The 18,222-nt window shown below is 47.8% G+C and overlaps 2 protein-coding genes across 4 annotated transcripts in view; both read right to left on the bottom strand.

Moving 5' to 3' along the window:
* Positions 1–18,222, bottom strand: part of HOXA3 (homeobox A3) — a 44,228-nt gene that overhangs the window by 14,405 nt on the left and 11,601 nt on the right. For 2 of the 3 annotated variants that reach the window (XM_066354022.1, XM_066354024.1), the window contains exons 2-3: positions 17,364–17,467; positions 4,095–4,274 (exon numbers count right to left, since the gene is read on the bottom strand). The gene's annotated coding sequence lies outside the window, so the exon portion shown is untranslated. Of the gene's footprint in view, positions 1–4,094; positions 4,275–5,373; positions 5,508–17,363; positions 17,468–18,222 lie in introns of those variants that run through there. The other variant, XM_066354023.1, reaches the window with a different exon arrangement.
* On the bottom strand, positions 5,848–8,064 carry HOXA4 (homeobox A4). The gene is made up of 2 exons (XM_066353993.1): positions 7,391–8,064; positions 5,848–6,838 (listed from the first exon to the last, which is right to left on the bottom strand). Exons 1-2 carry the CDS (start codon positions 7,995–7,997, stop codon positions 6,486–6,488), a joined length of 960 nt encoding a protein of 319 aa, XP_066210090.1. The 5' UTR covers positions 7,998–8,064; the 3' UTR covers positions 5,848–6,485.

Raw genomic sequence — 18,222 nt, 5'->3', positions numbered from 1 at the left:
CTACAAATGGCCTGAAGATGGTGATTTATTTTTGTAAAATAAATACATACTCCATCTCCGCACCCACACTCTTCTTTTTCTTTCTTTATATAGGGGGGTGGGAAAGGGGGAAGGGGGAAGAAAATGGACGAGGCGGAGCAAGACAGGAAGGTGGAAGGGGCTTTGCTGGCGGTGCCTGCTCCGTGCCCTGCTCGGAGAGAGCCTCACGCACCTCAGCTTGGGGAATGTGAATGCACGCTTTATTTTCTTTTGCTAACAAAGGGAAGCCTTGTCTAGGAGCATTCAATCACAGACTCTCCTGAAACCTCACTAATAGTGTTCATTTCTGTTTGGCGCGAAATCAAACCCGTGCTCAGCCCCTGAGCCAGGGGCAGCCTTGAGAGGTTTTGTCTTCTGGTTCATTCAAGCCCTGGGTGAGTCACTTCTCTGCCCCAGCAGGCTGGCGGGACAACCGCATTGCCCAGTCCCTCGGAGCAGGCCAGCTATGATTGCTGGAAATAGGGGGAAACTGGGAAGGAAGTGAGCATCAGACAATACCCAATCTAGGGAACCTACCCAGCCTCACCTCGCACAGTGGGGGCAAGCCACTAGATGCCCCAATTCTGCTACCACCTCCTTCCTCAAGATCTCTGCAACACTCTCTTGCTCTCTAACTAGCAAATGGTCAGTCAACTTGGAGGAATGGAGAAAGACTCTGGGGAAGGGGCAGGAATCATCCCAGCAGTGGACTGGGGCTTGGAAAAGTTCTCCTCTGGGCTGGGATTCTGCCAGGTGGGTGGTTTCCATGGCCCTGTCTCTGCCCCACTACCTTTTCACCCACACCCGCATAGCCTCCCGACACTCTGGCCTGCCCCAAACCAGCCCTCAACGGCTGTCCCGCATCCATGCAATCCTGCTGATAGCGCCAGGCTCGGCTACCAAACAACTCGCAGTTGCCCTGACCCTCAGGCTGCAGAGCCCCTTAGCACACTGAACAAGTGGCCACCAGCCAGCAGCTAGCTGCCCTCCGCCGCCACCACCTGCAGCCCCCACCCGCCAGCAGGCACTTGGGACTCAAAATCCATGCTTGGCCCCTTTCTCTTGTTCAAACTCGCCATCTATGTCCCCAAAGGGAGTGCCCTGGCCTTGGGGCTCCTGGCGTGATCCTGAGCAAGGTGGGGCTTAGCTACTCTGCACATAGCCACTCAACTTCACCCCAGAAAGATCCGCTACGCCACCATCCGCCAGGCCACCCCCACTCGGTGCTTAAGAGTATTGTAATTATTATGGTTATTATTATTGTTGCTATTTCCTATCCCCAAGTCAAATATTCATGGCTGTTTTTCCCTATAAATCGTTCAGACTAATGAGTCACAAAGAGATGTTGCCCAGGTCTCTCCCTCTGCAATGGCCGCCGCCGCCGCTGTGGCCTCTCTCGGCGGTTTTGGCGCTCGCTTGCTCCCTCGCTCGCCTGGCGCGGGTGATTTATGAACACCGGGAAAATTGAACAAAGCCGCGCGCCTGTCCTGTGGTATCTCTGCAGCCTTCCCCAGTGTGAATCAGAACATTACCAACTGTCTGCGCATCCGTCCCACTTCATCACCAAAGCCAGGATATGACCGCAGAAAACCCGAGCTCCAACTCACATTTCCCTGGCCGCAGCGCGCTCCCGGACTCGCAGAAACCCTTCGAGAAGAGCCCCAAGTCCCTGTGTGGGCCCGCCAGCTCGGGTCCTTCCGCTGCTCTCACCAGCCCTCCTGAAGGAGTTAAAAGCCTTTGGAAATAAATCTGAGGGTGTGTGTTTTAAAAAAATCAAATAGGAAGTTGGGGGGTCTCACTTCTGAGAGATTCATTCCTAGTGAGGCCCTGACGACTCCCATCCATTCTTGACGATCGGCATTAATTATTTAATGAGTCACGTGACCCCAAAGATTACAATTTCAATATCTCCCTCGAACAGGCGCTACACCTTTATCTGCTGCAACCAGGATCTTTGGTTGGCTTTTTTTTTTTAAGTTTCCAGGCCTCCGGATCACAGACGCCCTTGCCCAGAGCTGGGGCAAGTGAAAGCCATAGAAATCCCAGGGCTAGCAAGCAGAATTAGTCAATTTGAAACTGTGAGAATTACGAACAGTGGGGTGTCCACTATTTTCCCAGGCACCTTGCTGCCAATTCTTTCCTGAACTCAGAGGTCAGCCTACCTATCTCAGCACCCTGGCTGAGGAGGTTTGGTTACATAATCTCCCTAGGAATTTTGATGGCTCATCAGGCAAGAACCCACCCTTCTAAGCTGGCGGAGCACACCTGTGGCCTTCCACGTCAAGTGTGAACCCAGACTCACTGGTCCATTCCAGGCAGAATAACGTTCTGCCAAGGAAAGATGCCTGTACACTTGCACCTATCCAAGGTGAGATCAAATCTGCCACTCATTAACATAAAGAACACGGGGGGGGGGTAGAGAGGGGAGCATTCATCAACTGTCTTAGTTTCCTCATCGGTTAACTGAGATGGAAGCAAAATGGCCTCCAAGCAAAAGGAAAACTCCCTTTTTCTTGGGATATTCTTTCAACCAGAGACCTCCTTTAGCCCCAGGAATCAATTCCAAAGAGACTGGGGTTGCCTGAAGGGGTAGGAGTTACTCCAGGCATTCGGTGCCTTGAGAATAAGACATGACAGAGTTCCAAGACAGATTTCGTATGAGTTATTTCACAACAGCCCCACAGCCTCCTTGATGCTATCAGAGTTAGGACACAGGTCTCTTTCTCCTCCCATTTTTCCCAGCCCACACTCTTTGAGAGAAGATGCAGAGTTAGTCTTGGGTCCATATATAATGTAGAGAAGGGCAGCTGTTGGAGGAGCAGCTGTTGGGAGGGGTAAGCCTGTGTTCTCCAACGCAGTATCTTGACTAGGGAGGCAGAGACCAAGAGAGTGTAAAGATCAGCCTATTGCCTGCACAGAACCTACTCATTCAGATAGGAAGCCCCGGGTTTGTTTGCTACATAGATTCTTTGGGTCCTTTCTTTCTATTCTAAAGAGTGGTTGATCTGTTTCCATGTGAAACCGCTGGAGGAGAGGCAGTGGTGGGTGAGAAGAACTGCACATTGTGGAAGCTGAGGGGAGCAGGGGTACAGAGGAGACACGGTGATACCCACCCCATGGGGAGGAGACTAAGAAGTGGGGAGGATGTGGCCACCCTGGGCCAGCTGAGTGTCAAGTCAGAGATGGTGTGTAGAGGGCCCACTCCCCATACATCTAGGTAATCTTCCCAGGAGCTCCATCCTGGGTATTAAGTACTCTACTATGCCTGTCACAGTTGAATTCCTGCTGTAATAAAACACCGGGCATATCGTAGATTTCAGCAAAACTAGGAAAGAGAGCCTGCAATGTGCCATTTTTCTTCAGGGGGAGACTGTTAAGTACTTAATTCAAACTGTGACCATTAAAGTGTCTCCTATCCTATTTAGGTTGATTTCAGATGTTGACAAAACTTTTATCTCTGGGTCATGCACAGCTTGGCTATGTGACTAAAGAAGACGAGTGTGTGTTAGAGGGAAGAAGAGAAAGAGAAAGAAGAGGAGAGCATGTGTAAGGGTCATTTTGATAGGAGAATTATAGAGCTTACACAAAATACTGTCTTTAAAGGTCAAGGGTTTGAGGGGCCAGCAGGGTTTGCTTTAAAAAAAACAATTAATGAGATAGAAAATTTGTCCTCTGGGTGAACTCCTATGGTTGCCCTAGCAAAGGGCAGACAATGCATGATTTTGAAGCACAAAGTGGGATTTTCTGGGCTGTTACAACAAGCTCCTTTAAAAGACCAAATCTGAAACAGGCAAAAACACTAGAGAAATGACACAATCATCTGGACTATTTGGACAATTTTTACTTGGTAAAACTTACCAACACCTTAATAATCAAGACAGTTTGGGTAAAAATACCATTTTACCCTGGAAAAAAATATATATTAAACTCTCATCCTCTCTTTTCCTTTTTTGGGTAATCTATAAGAGTAAGTGAGAGAAAGTTACCTCGTTTAGCCCCAGAAACTGCCTCCAGTGTGCAGCTAATTAATGCCCCCAGCCCCCTCCTTTACACAAAGGAGAAATAGAAGAATTTACCTTAAATGATGACAATCTGCCATGTGAGGTTTTGCAGCTCGACACTCAGTTTCCACCAAGAGTCTAGGCATTTTTTGAACAGACAGCCAAGATGCTGCGCCTTTGCCCGAGACCACATTATTTGCAAGAAGATCCCTTGCTTCTCCACAGAGTTTTCCCAGAGAATGCCTTTCAGAATTGCTGTTGAATTACAAAGAAGTATTTATTGTATGAGGTGATTAATGATTCCTGGGAAAATTGCTATTTTCAGCGTGATTTCATTTTGTTTTACTAGTGCGTGGAGCAGAGGAAGGGTTAATAGGTTTCAGCAGCAGTGGCAGTGACTCCAGAAATCCCTGGCACTCCTTCACACCTTATAAAATGCACTTTGTGTCACGTTTGTCCTGGCTTGGGAAGGCAGGTACTTGTCTGTCCCTGACTTTTCCTGGGGAGAGGTCGACGCCCCTCCAAGACTGGTGTCCACCGCTTCCCTCTCAGGTCTGGTTTGTTCATAGGTGGATAGCTGTTCCCTAGCCTGTATCATACACACTACAGGCAGAGGATAGCTGTTCCCTAGCCTGTATCATACACACTACAGGCAGAAGCAGGAACAGTACTGATCATGGGCTAATGGGTCCCACTGATGGAAAAATGTGTTTAAATCTCCTGCTACTGCCAAGGTAGGTGAGCGCCCCCTCCCATCTCTGCTAAAATTTTTACATGATCTAAAAATTGCCCTCATTGAAGGCCAAGTGACAATTCTAATATTCTAGGACTAGTGTGTGCTGCTGTCCCTTCAGTGACAACCAAGTCTAAATGCTCTTGACCGTTTGTAAATCGTAAACAAATACTAGGATTATGGAGATTGAGAAGTGGATTTTATTTTCGACCTTTTGAATACAGATCTCTAGGTTGGGCAGAAAACTGGGTGCATTTGAGGACAGTGACCCTAGTTCAGAGTGGCTTTCTTTTGATACTGAACACTCTCCCAGGTCTACCTTGCTTGGGGTGCAGTTAGGGGTGTTATTAAATGTTCTTTTCCTCAAAAGAAACTTTTGAGGATGTACTGGGAAATTTTGGCTTATTTTGAAAGATCTTGCTTCAAAGAAGAAGAGGAAGAGGAAGGACTAAGAAGAAGAAGAAGAAGAAGAAGAAGAAGAAGAAGAAGAAGAAGAAGACAGACACTTCCCAAGCTGTAGTTAGTGAAGAGAACCTTAAAAGCAGCAAAGAACCAAAAGGCATAAACTATTTTTTATCTCCAGGGAAACAGGCAGATTAAGTGTGAAGGTGCAATAAATACCACAGGGACCACTTCTTTCCAAGTGTGCTCAGAGTTCAGCGGGTAGAGCAGCTGCAGGAACTCCTGGGCCCGCAGCACTGCGCGGTTTCACCTTTCATTGCAGGGAAGGACACGTTTCTATGCCTTACAGAGACTTGAAGCCTGAAAGCCTGGCCAAGTTTGGGAAGAAGAGGAGCCCTCTCAGAGCTCAAGAGCCTTCATGCTCTTTGGAACTTTTCCCACAGTAGGTCAAACTTGACAAGAGTTCATTTCACATTGAACACACACAAATTACATGAGCAGTCAGAATCCAAGTGAACACAACTCAAGCCATCTACAAGATTTTCACATGCAAGGTCAAACATCTCAATCCAAAGCTTATCTTTCTTTCTTTCTTTTTTTAATTAAAAGTAGGAAACACACAAATGTGTTTTAGAACTTTAATGTTTTTTTTTAACAGTTTATTCTTAGCACATGGCTTTCTATATAGCCACATCGCAATTTGTACAGTTGCACATGAGTCTAAATGCACTCCCCTCTCCCCCAAGATTGTGCCTCAGAATATGACAACAACATCTCTACAACAATATTTTAAATAAATGAAGGAAGGAAAACTATCATGTCACATCTACCATCAAGGTCTATACATTTGGAAATTAAATAATCTTGTGAGGTCCACAATGTCTACTCATTTATTCAGTTCAAGACAAACTGTATGAGCAGCCTTAATAAGGAGCGGAGGTAAGGAAGGCGGGGAAAGGGTCTGTTTTCCTCTGTTTGCAACAAATGTATATATACATGTCCCCAGTCAGCACGAGCTATCCAGAGGACTTCAGCAATCTCAACAGCATTTGATGCCAAGTGGCCTTCTCAGGTACCCAGACCTGGTCGCCTTCTTTAGGCCGGCTGGTTGTTCCACCAACCCGCATCCTGGTCATTGTCCTCTCTTGGGTGGCAACCAGCACACACTCTTACCAGGATAATGTCATCTTTTCTTTTCTTTTATTGTACTTTTCATCAAGTTGGGTTCTGTTCTGGGGTCTCTTATGGTTCAGACAGGGAGGAGTGGATGGGGAAAGGGGCAGAAGACAGGAGAAAAGCAGGTGAGGGAAAGAAACCGGCTCCCTAGAGGATTATATGGAGGAGGGAATGGGTGTGGAGGCACCCTGGTGGGGGTGCAGGTGGGGGTGCGGGTGCGGGCTCTGAGTCTGTGCTTTCCCTGGCGGGCCTGCTGAGGCCGAGGCCGAGTTGGAGGATCGCATCTTAGTGTTGGGCAGTTTGTGATCTTTCTTCCACTTCATCCTCCGGTTCTGAAACCAGATCTTGACCTGGCGCTCAGACAAGCAGAGCGTGTGGGCGATCTCGATGCGGCGGCGCCGGGTCAGGTAGCGGTTGAAGTGGAACTCCTTCTCCAGCTCCAAGACCTGCTGCCGGGTGTAGGCGGTTCGAGAGCGCTTGGGCTCCCCTCCGTTATAACTGGGGTTGACTGAAAGCCCACAACCCCAAGGAGAAAGCCAAGGAGGAGGGAGTGGAAAGAAAGGGAAAGGAGGAGGAGAGATAAGGTGGGGTGGGGAAGAGCAATTGGACATCATCATTATATAATAACCTGACACCAAGTTCACGCAAGATACATAAAACGGCAAAGAAAATGTTTCACAGGCTATTGACAACGGGAAACACCCGAGAGCCATAAAGAATGGTGCTGGGCCTTGGGGCTGAAGAAAAGCTTCAAAGACACATGGCCTGAAGCCTCTGCCAGGGCAATTAAATTTATGGGGGCTATAATTACTGCCCTAACAGTTTGGCGTCTCGTAAATCTCCCGATAAAGGGACCCCGGGTACAAAAGGGTTCTCACATCGGGATCAGGCGGCTGGCTGGCGCGCACACACCCACATCCCACTGTAGCTTGGGCCAGATGGGGGCTCCCCTCCCGAGGCCCCCTTCCCCTCACTCTCTCCTCCTGACCCCCGCCCGGACCCTCAAACCCGGGCCGGGCCCCGGCCCACCCTTCTGCGCCTCCCCAGCGGCGCCACGTACCGGCGCTGACATGGATCTTCTTCATCCAGGGGTACACCACGGGCTCCTTGCCCTTCAGGCCCGGCGGGCTCTTGTCGGCCAGGAGCAGCGGGCACGCGGGAGCGCTGCCCCCTGTCGGGACGCCCGGGGTGGCGGGAGCCGCCTCGCAGCGCCGCGGGGGCGCCGGGGGCGCCGCGCGATGCTGCGGGGGAGGCGGCGGCAGGACGTGGCTCGCGTGCAGGCCGTGCGCGGGGCCCTTGGCGTGCGCCGGGGGCTGCTCGGGCTGCGGTGGCCGCCCGGGGCTGGCGCCGCCGCGGTAGCCATAAGGGTAGGCGGCGTCGGCCGCCCCGTGCGCGGGGTAGAGGGCGGCCGCGGGGTACGAGGGCTCGCGGGCGGCCCGCGGCGCGTAGTAGGAGGCAGGGGGCTCGCGGCCGCCGCCCGCGTGGGGGAGCTGGGGCTGCTGCGGCGGCAGGTGCTGGGCCGAGGGCGCTGGGGGCTGCTGGTAGCTGGAACCCCCGCCCGGGCCGCCGTCTCCGCCGCCCGGGCCGCTGTGCTGCGCGTACTCCTCGAAGGGAGGGAACTTGGGCTCGATGTAGTTGGAGTTTATCAAAAACGAGCTCATGGTCATTAATTTGTGAAGTGCAAAAATACTAATTTTTCTCGCGTTGTCGTTTTTCTGGGCTCGCCGAGGCCCCTCCCCCTCCTGCCTCGCTTCCCATCCCCCTCCCTCCTCTCCCTCCCCTCCCCCGCTGTCAAGCGCCCACCCCTCCCCCTCCCGCCGCCGCCAATGCCACCAAAGTTCGCGCCGCTCCTCCCCCGCCCGCGCCCGCGCCCGCGCGCTCCCCGCCCCGTACCGCACGTGACCCGCCCCCGCCAATGGGCGCGCCGCGCGCGCGGACCCGGATCAGGAAGCGCGCGGGAGGTGATGGATGCTGCTGTCCGGTCCCTGGCGGAGGGAGGGAGTTGGCGCTTCGGCCCCCCAACCCCCCAACTTTGAGTCCTGCTGGGAATTCGGGGCCCTCCAGCCTCAGGTCCTCTCGGACGCCCAGGCTGCGCCCTGTGCGTCCCTTACTCCTGGCCTAGGCCTCGGGGCAGCCGGGCGCCCGCGGCCCAGCACTGACCTCGGGCCCAGCCTAGTCTGGCCTAGACTGCTCCGGGGTTCGAGGCCGGCTAGGGGAGAGAACCAAAGAAGCATCCTCTTTAATGCCGGACCCGGCATAAAATGGATGAGGCCAACAGACCCATTTCCTCACCAGCTGAACCCCTTCTCCAGCTACTCACCGAGTCGGCGCCCGAGTCCCTGGCTTTTAAGAAGCCCGTTAAGGAGCCGCGGAGGGTGGGTGGGTGAGCAGCTGGGAGAAATTGGCCTGAAAATCTAAAGCTGGTCCGTCCCGGATAACCAGATAGGCACTTTTCATTTTCTCTTTCTTTCAGAGACAGACTCTGTTTTGTTTTTGTTTTGTTTTGTTTTTCCGGAGAAAAATCAGATCCTTCTAATAGCATCTCATTCGATGGAGGTGCTGATGTGAGAGTTAAACACGCTCGCATTTACTAAGTGCGATTGTGGTGCAACTCTGAGGGAATGGATAGAAGCGACGCCTCCACAAAATACAGTTTTGAAACCAACAACTTCCTATTTCAGAACGGTTCCTAAACAAAAACAAACTACGCAGAGAATAGGCACTGTGCCCAGTCTGATCGCCAACGGGTCTTTTCCCCACTAAGAATTTATATTGTCTTTTGGATGCTACTCTCTCAAACTGAATCTCAGGGTAAAGTTCTACCTATAGGACAGTCTATAATTTCTGAATTGCGGGAAATTAGCATATTAACAATAATAGTAGTTCTCGAAAGGGGGAGAGAGAACTGTTGCCTGCCATTTGGTAATTGAAATTTGATGGGTAAACTAATTACACCATTATTAACAAATAAATTACTTAATTCCACCTAGTGTTGATCTTTGAAGTAAATACTGATGCCTTACTCGTATTGTGTACTTTCCCTTTCCCTTTCTGAACAACAGACACACCTAGATTCTCTACTTTTCAGCCTAGATTAAAGCAGTTCAAACTAGAATAGTCACCATTCTAAAAATACTTTCATATTGGCATGCAAAGCAAGGATTTTTTCAGCTAGTGCACCTTATTTGATTTTTTTTCAGAGAGCAGTATAAACAGCTTTCTCAAAACTGAGTCTGGAAGGCAGACAAGGAAAGTTATAGCCTGGGCCTGGAGACACTTCAAAAGGAACGTCAATTCTATCTTCATTTATATCGGTTACTCATATGAGTTACTAAATGCTGGAATATCCATTTGATGGATAGTCATTTAATGCTTAGCCACATAAAGCCTATTATATGGGACTAATCTTTAAACTAATTTAGGAAAAGAGGTTTAAAAAGGGATCATGTTAGCTTTTTAACCAGAATCACCCTGAAGTGGTACAAAGAGGTTTTTCCACATTGGCTGTGTGTCTGTGAAGAGTGCTGTCCATTGATGTGGAGCACCCTGAATATTTTTTTCTAATGAAATCTGAGCCACAGGCAGAAATCAACGCTGAGTATAATCTTTAGAAATCCTCTCTAGATTTGAGGAAGAATCTGGCCTGTGAAACAGCTTGCCTAACCCAATATCTGTCTACAGTAAGGAAAGTAATACATACATATACACTGAATATATATAGCCTAAATAATATATACATAATGTAATTTAGAAAACTGGGCTCTATAGCTTCAGGGGGAGAAAAGACATGACAAGGAATTTTGCCATCGTCCTCATGTCATTAGCCTTGAGTACTAGGGTCTTAACCATGTTTGTTTAATATTATTTACAGACACTAAAACACAAAATTCATGTTGTTTAGCCTCAGAACCTTCTACCGGTTTTTACTTTAAAGTATTAACAAGGCATGGGCACTGTTTTGTATATGGTTAGCCTAAATGAGTTAACTGCGCCTGTGTTTCATGTGGTTCTATTACTTTAGGAAGATGGGCTTACACAGAATCCCCCAAGGCCTGTAACTTGTCTTTGTGGTTCGTATCATAAACACAAACGGAGCCAGGACCACCAAGTGTTATCTCACACACCGACATTTTGACATTTTACTGCAAGATTTATGGCTGTAATAAACAATCTCAGTACCTTTTCTGATCCTTCCCAATCTCTCTGTGCAAGCCACAGCATTATTCCATTGAGTCAAATTTTTTGAAAAACATTAAAAAAAAAAAACAATCCTCTTGCCTTTACACAAGATCCAATACACCAAAGTAAAGCCAGAAAGAAACTAATGCAATTAATAAATAAACTGAACTTTACCAGCAGCATCTCGCCCGAGAAAAAGATGGGATGCTCTGAAATGGAGCAGGGAGGGAGTGTGCTAATCTTCGCACACCAACTGGCTCCAGTCCCAAGCGGGGTGAAAGCGTTATCCTTTTCTTGGGAAACTGGTAAGCACATTTGCTCATTTCCACGTGCAGGGATAACATATATTCCCAACAAAAGCTTTCTTAAAATCCCATTAAGTGAAATAACTTTTCATCATGTCCTTGAATCCCAGATGGAGAAGGAGCAAGAAGGGAGTCCAAGAAAGAGGGAGGGCGAGAGGAAGGCAGTGTTTGCAGCCTAGTTTGAATCTGATTTGAATCATTTTGAATATATTTGGAATAGCCTTCCTTCTTGAATACAACCCTGTCCCAAGATTCAAAGTGACCGAACAGTGACACCGTGTGCATTTTGTTTCTTATTAATCTTACACATTGACAGTCTTTGTTAAATCACAAGGCGCGCCCTTCACCAGCCGACATTTTCATATTTGTTAGACGCGCTGACCTGAAGTTCACCTCGGCCTTGGACTTTGCGCTTCTAAAAGGTCTATACAGTGTCTTTTAGAGAGCAGGGTCTTTGCCCAGGTCACTCCTTCTCAGGGAAAACCAAGGGAGGAAAAGCAAAGGAAATGTAAACGTTATGGAATGTATTGACTGTATTTGTCCTTTGTTCTTTAGAACGAGAGTCCCCAGACTGACTATTCTCTATCTGAAGCACATCTCTGGAGCGCACGTAGGAATGGCCGAATTTCAAAATGCCTGATGGTGGCATTTGAGGGCTTTCCCCCACCTACACTAAACATATGATTTTAGAGAAGCAATACTTTATCAGCCATTCGAACAATTAATTAATTGTTTGGGGGTACAATTTCCTGGCAGTAGTTTATATGTAATGAGCACGACCCAGGTATAAAGATAGAAATTTATATTCACACTATATATGAATTTTCACCAGGATTGTGTGAGAGGCCTAAAAATAAAAATTTTCCAAATAAAAAAGTAAGCACTCTAAAAGCAGTAACTTCTGCAGCTACCGTTTCCTTTTACTTTAAACACTAGCTAAGAGGTGTCTATGATTATTGAAGCTGACATGTTTCTAAGGTGTGGAGCATTTTAAACCAATAATATAATAACAAGTTTTTCTCAAAGAGACACATAATTGTCTTGGTGAGTAATGGCGGGGGCGGGGGGGGGTGTTCAGTTTTCTTCATTTTGCTAGCCCAGATGTGGCAAAGTGTTCACTGCTGTAACAGCAGTCACCACAGTTGTTCCCTTTCTTGTTTTCATCTGGCACACCCCCATTTGGCTTCAAGCTCTTGGCCAGAGTGAAAACTTTACACATTGAACGGTGGAAGCAATCTGATTACTTCCACGATGGCAGTGTTTGGGAAATATTTACCACTGAATGTACCTGGCACCAGCAAATTCAATCAACTAAAATATATGGAGATGATCTTAGACATCCCTGCAAGAGAGTCTTACAATCTGAGTAGTTGAATTAGCTTATCTCTATAGTTAAAAAGAAAAACCTAGGGAAACATTTTTTTTCTCTTTCTCTTCTTTGCTTCCCTGCAATAATTACTTAAAGATCAATACATAGAAAAGGAAAACATGTCCCCAGAAAATATATTCTAATGGCACCAACACTTACAGTTAATGTAGGCGCATTTAAAAAATAAAATATTGTTTAGCTCTCCAGTCGCAACTCATATATGAGGCATGGTTCCAGTCGGCTTCCTTAACATACTGTTCCCTTTCTTTTCCACTCTCTCACCCTTCTTCCTTAGCTCTCTCTTCCTCTCCTTAACTTTTATTGGAAGTGTATTTTTAAAGAGTATTTTCTGGAGAATAGACGACTGTCATTATGCCCTGCCATCTGTGGATTCTACCTTCCTGCCCAAATGGTATTTTCTCTACAGTTTAGCTATTCACTTATAGATGGTAGAATTTCTTTACATTTAGTGTCGGATTAATAATAAACATAATGAAAAATTTCCAACAACAGGAACATTTTCATGGGGCCAATGAGCATTTTCTAACGTGGAGGGAGGGAGGAAGCCTGTCCCCTTGGGGAGGGTTTTTATTTTCTTCCTCTCCTTTCTAGCTCTAAGAACTCTGCATTAGGTCAGTGGCAGTTTCAGAAAAAGCATTCTGCATTTGAAAATTGGAGTACATTTCACAAGAAGTGCCGGTGTTTGCCCTTGTTCTCACACACTTTAGGGATCATTATGGGTCCTAAAAAGAAAAAAGTGGCAAATCAAAACTGCTGTTTTCAAATAAAGGTGTTTCCTGCCCGTTCTCTTGCCTTTGAAGGTACAACAGAGCATTGGCCACTTGCTAGTTATTTCTTAAAAGTCCACTGATGAGTTTTGAGCTTTTTTTATTTTGTGACACACCCACAGACTCCTGGTTCTCCAACATCTAAGGTGTTGGTGTTTCAGTAATCTAAGCCTATTTACCTGCTGCTATTCCCTCAGAATGGGAGCAATAATTCAAGATGAAATACAGCATGTATTACTCTTGAAAAGAGGAATTTTCTATCCTTTTCTCCGTAATTGAGGTCATTCAACCACTAGGGTTCACCTGGAGTCCATACCGTGATACACGCGTCACTCCAAGCCATTTTATCTTTTGTGCTGATAGTCAAGATCGCAGCTCTAACATTGACATCAAACTCTGTCTGGGCAGATGACTAAGAGTGCTGCACAACGTAAACTTTTGACCCTCAACTTTTTGACCTGCAGTTGCAACGCACTAACCACAAAGATATACAAAGCCGTGCCTTTTCTTTCAGGGGAAAGCCCCCCTCCCAGGATCTCAGGGACGCCCTACTTCTGCCACTGCCTTTTAGAATAAGAGGGTGCATTGGATATTTTTGTGTTTGTGACCGTATTTCCTGTCAAATCTGCCTCCTACCTCTTTTTGTCAGCACTTAAAATAGGAATGAGATTATTTTGAAATCACTCATCAGTACATTTACAAAGAAAATTGGGAGGAGAGCTAGGGGGCCTCACAAATAGTGAAAGAAAAAAGAAAATGGGGGAGAGCAAGTAATGAAAGTTAGAGACATTTTTTTTCTTTATTTAAAAATAAAGACGCAGCCCTAATTGTTGGGCGAGCGTGGCCCAGGCAGGCGAGTTGACTGTGAACTTGTACTAAAGCGTGCTCTGCTGGCGGTTCCTAGGGTGTGCAGATTTATCTTCTCTGCATTTACTTAACCCGGCAGTGAACTGCGCGGGCGTCATTTGTTAGGTGATGACAGACTTCACCTCTAGCAAGGGCTGCTTCACAAAATCGCAATAATTACCCAATAACCTTCATAACAAATATTATTATTGAAAAGAGCAGTTTTTGTGGGGAGGGGACATAGTGAGAGGAGGAAGCTTTCTTTGTGGAAAACACCAAACAAAACAAAACCTAGGCAGATCTTCCAGTTCTGGGGCTCTGACTGGCCAGGACTGGGGCACCCCACTCCTATGTGGGCGGGAGCCTAGGCTGACCCCCTTAGCCCTGTCTGGAAGCCCCGTTTATAGTTTTGCCATGGACCTGAAAGAAATTCTGCCCTAGAAGCCAAAGGGATGGAAGCACAGTGTTCTGCACTCTCCATGGTGGGCAGAGCTGGGCTGGACTCCCAACCTACAGCAGGGGAGAGGCTTCGAAGGGCATCTTTTAAGCTAAAAAGACTGTTTTCCTCTTCCATAGCCCATCTTTCAGGATGTAATTTGCTCTCCCCTCACTAATTGTTTGGATATAATACTCTACATCTCAAGAAATGAACATGACTCCATTTCTGGTAGAAAATTCTGCCTTGCTCTCCCAGAGCAGCCAACAATGAAGAGGGGAAAGAGCAGAAGAGAAGGAATCTTGGCATAATGTTGTGAAATTAGACCATGGAAACCCTAACAAACCCCTAAGTGAGTGTGACCAGAAGCTTCCTATTATATTTACAGTTCAGGAAATATTGTCTCTTTGGCTTGTAGAAACAAACGGGCCAGCACATTTCGGACACCTTCTCCTTTTACAAGACAAGGAACACAGACAGACACTTCTGCCACCAGCTGAGGCTGGATGTCTTCATAAAGCCCCCAGTGACAGATATTTTCTTTCTAAGTTTCTCTGCAAAAAAACAACCCAAAAGAATGCACGAGAAGAAATAACTTATCTTCAAAATGAGCAGATAACCAGCCATCCTCTTTACTATGCTTCCTATGAATACAAGAAGAAAGAAAGAAATCTCCCCAGTAACTCTCACATAGGTCTGAGTGGATGCTCTATTTTTTAAAAGTCATTTAACTCCATGTGTGTTGGCCTGCTCCTTAAGCTCTAAAGTTTTATGAAGATTATAACAGACAGAAATAAGCAAGCTGACAATATTTATAGCCTCTAATTCTCTTAAATCATGGGAAAGTTTCCCTACATTGTGTGATTCTGGATATGGGTCCAACAAGCCTTTCTACCCATTCCCACACTCCAGAGTGGGATGTGGCCACGAAGGTAGTGTGGCGGCTTACTCCAGGCAAGTGGCTCAAGTGAATCTGCCAGCAGCCCCTATCACACTTTCTTCTGCTACTAATTTTAGTCACCAAGGAATAACTCAAGCAAGATCACCAAAGGAGCAACTAAAATAAAAACTTCACCCAGTATTTTCCAACAAAAAATCCAAAACTCAGAGCAAGCAAAGACTCCAGAATTCTTACACTTAAAATAATAAAAGAGAACCCGAAGAGCGTTTCTACTCTGGTTTCCACCACTTTGAAGACATGTTTTCCTGAGCACTGAAACAGCTATGCCTTCTTTAACAGTTACAAAAAAAAAAAAATGACTTTCAGGGATCTACCTTGCTACTCACTATTCAAGAGAAGTGGGACTTGTAAGATGGTTTTGATTTTTGAAAAAACTTCTCAGGTTTTCCCTTTTGGACCTCTGACTTTGGGGACATCTGTTGGCCTAATGTTGAGTCTACGTGGCCTCTGCACAATAAAATATGTTGAAATTCCAAATCTATACTTCAAATTTTTTCACTTTAAGAACTTAGTCAATATCTTCACCAAGGGTCACTTCTAGAAAACCACCCAGTTTTTTTTAAGGAGAAAACATTTGCAGACAGAAGATCCCAATGTTTGTTTCATTTCTTAGTTGGAGAATTTGGCTTGGTCCCTCAGATAGGATAGGGGGAAATCCACTAGCTCCCTTGTGGGTACCCATCCAGAGAAATACCCCAGGACAGGCCACAGCGTCCCCAGTCATTGCTTTGCCACTGAAGAATGGGGGGGGGGGGTTTGGGGCCAGAGGGCTTGCTGAGGCCAAGCTGGGATTGTACCCAGGAAAAATTTATTTCACCTTACTTCACCCGTTAGTGCAATATTGGAGACTGTTTTGGAAATCATAGATTATGTAAATTTCCTGGGATCAAACGGAAAGAGCAGCAAACAAAAGAAAGGCGGAAATCTCCTACTGACAAACGACCAATTTCTTCCCTCAACTACCCTTTATGACGTGTCAGGGAAAACAACCTAATGGCTCGGGGGACTTTTAAGTTGGGCATGAAGACACCTCGATTTCCCCCCAAACTTTAGGGCACAGTTTGGAAGAATTCCCCCTGTTATGTCGAATGGGAGTCAATTTCTCTAATCTTTAGTGTTATCTAGGGGAACGCCTAAGTTGCCTTTTGAGGGTCCTGTGCATAGATGTTTTAATTCTACAAAAGAGGAGAGGAAAGGAGAGAAGAGAGGGAGAAGAAAGGCAAGGCGGAAGAAAAGAAAGCGCTTTAACTCCTTTTATTTAGCCTGGGGATTCAAAGACTCAAGTTAAATCCGGCCATAAAGTTTATTGCTGCAGACTCGCAGGCGGGTGAGAACAGTCCCACCGAAATAAAAAGAACGGGCAGGCCAGCAAGGTTCAGGGCCTGGTCCCGGGCGCGGGGGGCGGGGGCGGGGAGCCCTTCCCCCAGGTGGGGATCCTCGGGCGCCCGCGTCCCGGGCTCGGCCTGGCCACGCGGGGGCCCAGCCCCGAGGTGGGCCCGCGCCTCGCCTCGCCTCGCCTGGCCGCCCCCTGCCACCCTCCGGCCTTCGCCAGCCCGCCTGCAACCCGGCCCCGAAGGCGGCCGCCTCGATTCAGTGCTGCCAAATGACCCAGGCCCGCGAAGACATATTGCCACAGCCCCACAAGGAATCCCGCCAGAGTCTCCTCGGCCCTGCCCGGGCCTTTCTTTCCAACTCCCCAGCTCAGCGCGGCCCTCGGCGCCCGCGGCCCGCGCGCCACGGCCGCCCAGCCCCCACCCCGGGGCTCCGCCACCCCCCGAGGAGCCGGGACCCGCCAGCCCGGAGCGGGGGAGGAGGGTCCTGCCAAGTCTCCACGCAGAGTCCCCTTCACACACAAAAATCATCTTTTTGCACGCGGGCGAGCGCAGCGGAAGTCATTAACATCGCGGTGGCGCAGCAGTTAAAGTTAGGCCTGGGGTGCGCACGGCCACAGGCGCTGCCACCGGGGCGGCTCCGCGGAGCAGGCTCCTGGCGCTGCCCGGGGCCAGAGGGAGGGCTGGCGCTCCCCTCGTGCAGTCAGAGGCAACTTCAGAGTTATCGAACCAGAGATAGAGAAAGAGGGACAGAAAGAGCCAGGAAGAAAGTTTTTCGAGTACAAATAAACTTGAAAGCGCTCAGGAGGCGAGCTTACCTTAACTCGGAGGGAGCCATTTTTCAGAGAGTTTTGAGAACTTGTGGTTTGGACACCTCTGGACCTAAAATTGACAATTTGAATGACCAGGCGGCACACGTAGCCTGCAAAAGAGTCAAATGGAGTCCAGCGTCAGTGAGATTATATGTTATGTGGTATATAATGTTGGATGTCAACTCCCCAAAACCATAAAACTTACTTTAATGGCCCCACGTGACGTTTTATAGCCAGTGAGCCGATCTGTCTGTGCTATGGATGATTTTACGATCTAATTCATAGACAAAACCCTATTCATTTGGCACCCAAATGTCATATAGCCGGAACTGGGGCTTATAAAGTTTACTGTTTTATAACTTTTAAAAGGAAAGACGGCATGAGTGTAAGCAGTCGGTAAATGTGCAAATCTCTAGTTGCGCTTTAGCTGCTCTGAGGAGTTTCCCAATCGAGCTAGGATGGGGTAAGTACCTTCCATTTGTAGCAAATTAATTGTAGCAAAAGAAGCCAACTGGGTTCAGGGTGAGGAGTGGAAAGGGGTGCCTGGGAGGGTTAGGGGCAGAGGGTTTGGGGGCCACAACTTAGCATAGCAGCCTCAAGTGGAGGCCCAGGATGGCCTTAGGAAACGAGGCAGCATCTGTGTGGGCCCCTTGGGCTGCTAACAAAGCCCTGGGCTTTTTCCTCCTTTCTCTCTCTTCCTCTTTTCTGTACCCAGCAAGTTAACTTGGTTACCTCCGAAATGGGCAGGCTGGACTTAGGCTTTGGAGGCCCCTACAGCTTTTCTACCTTCTGCCCTGAACTTTCGGAAAGGCCAGAGTGAGGGAGGTGCGGAGGCAGGGTGCTGATCTGAGGTCGCCTTGCATAG

The sequence above is a fragment of the Saccopteryx leptura genome, chromosome 12 (assembly GCF_036850995.1).
Source record: "Saccopteryx leptura isolate mSacLep1 chromosome 12, mSacLep1_pri_phased_curated, whole genome shotgun sequence".
Lineage (NCBI taxonomy): Eukaryota > Metazoa > Chordata > Mammalia > Chiroptera > Emballonuridae > Saccopteryx > Saccopteryx leptura.
Note: the sequence above shows the minus strand (reverse complement) of the source record. Positions and strands in the feature narration are given on the sequence as shown.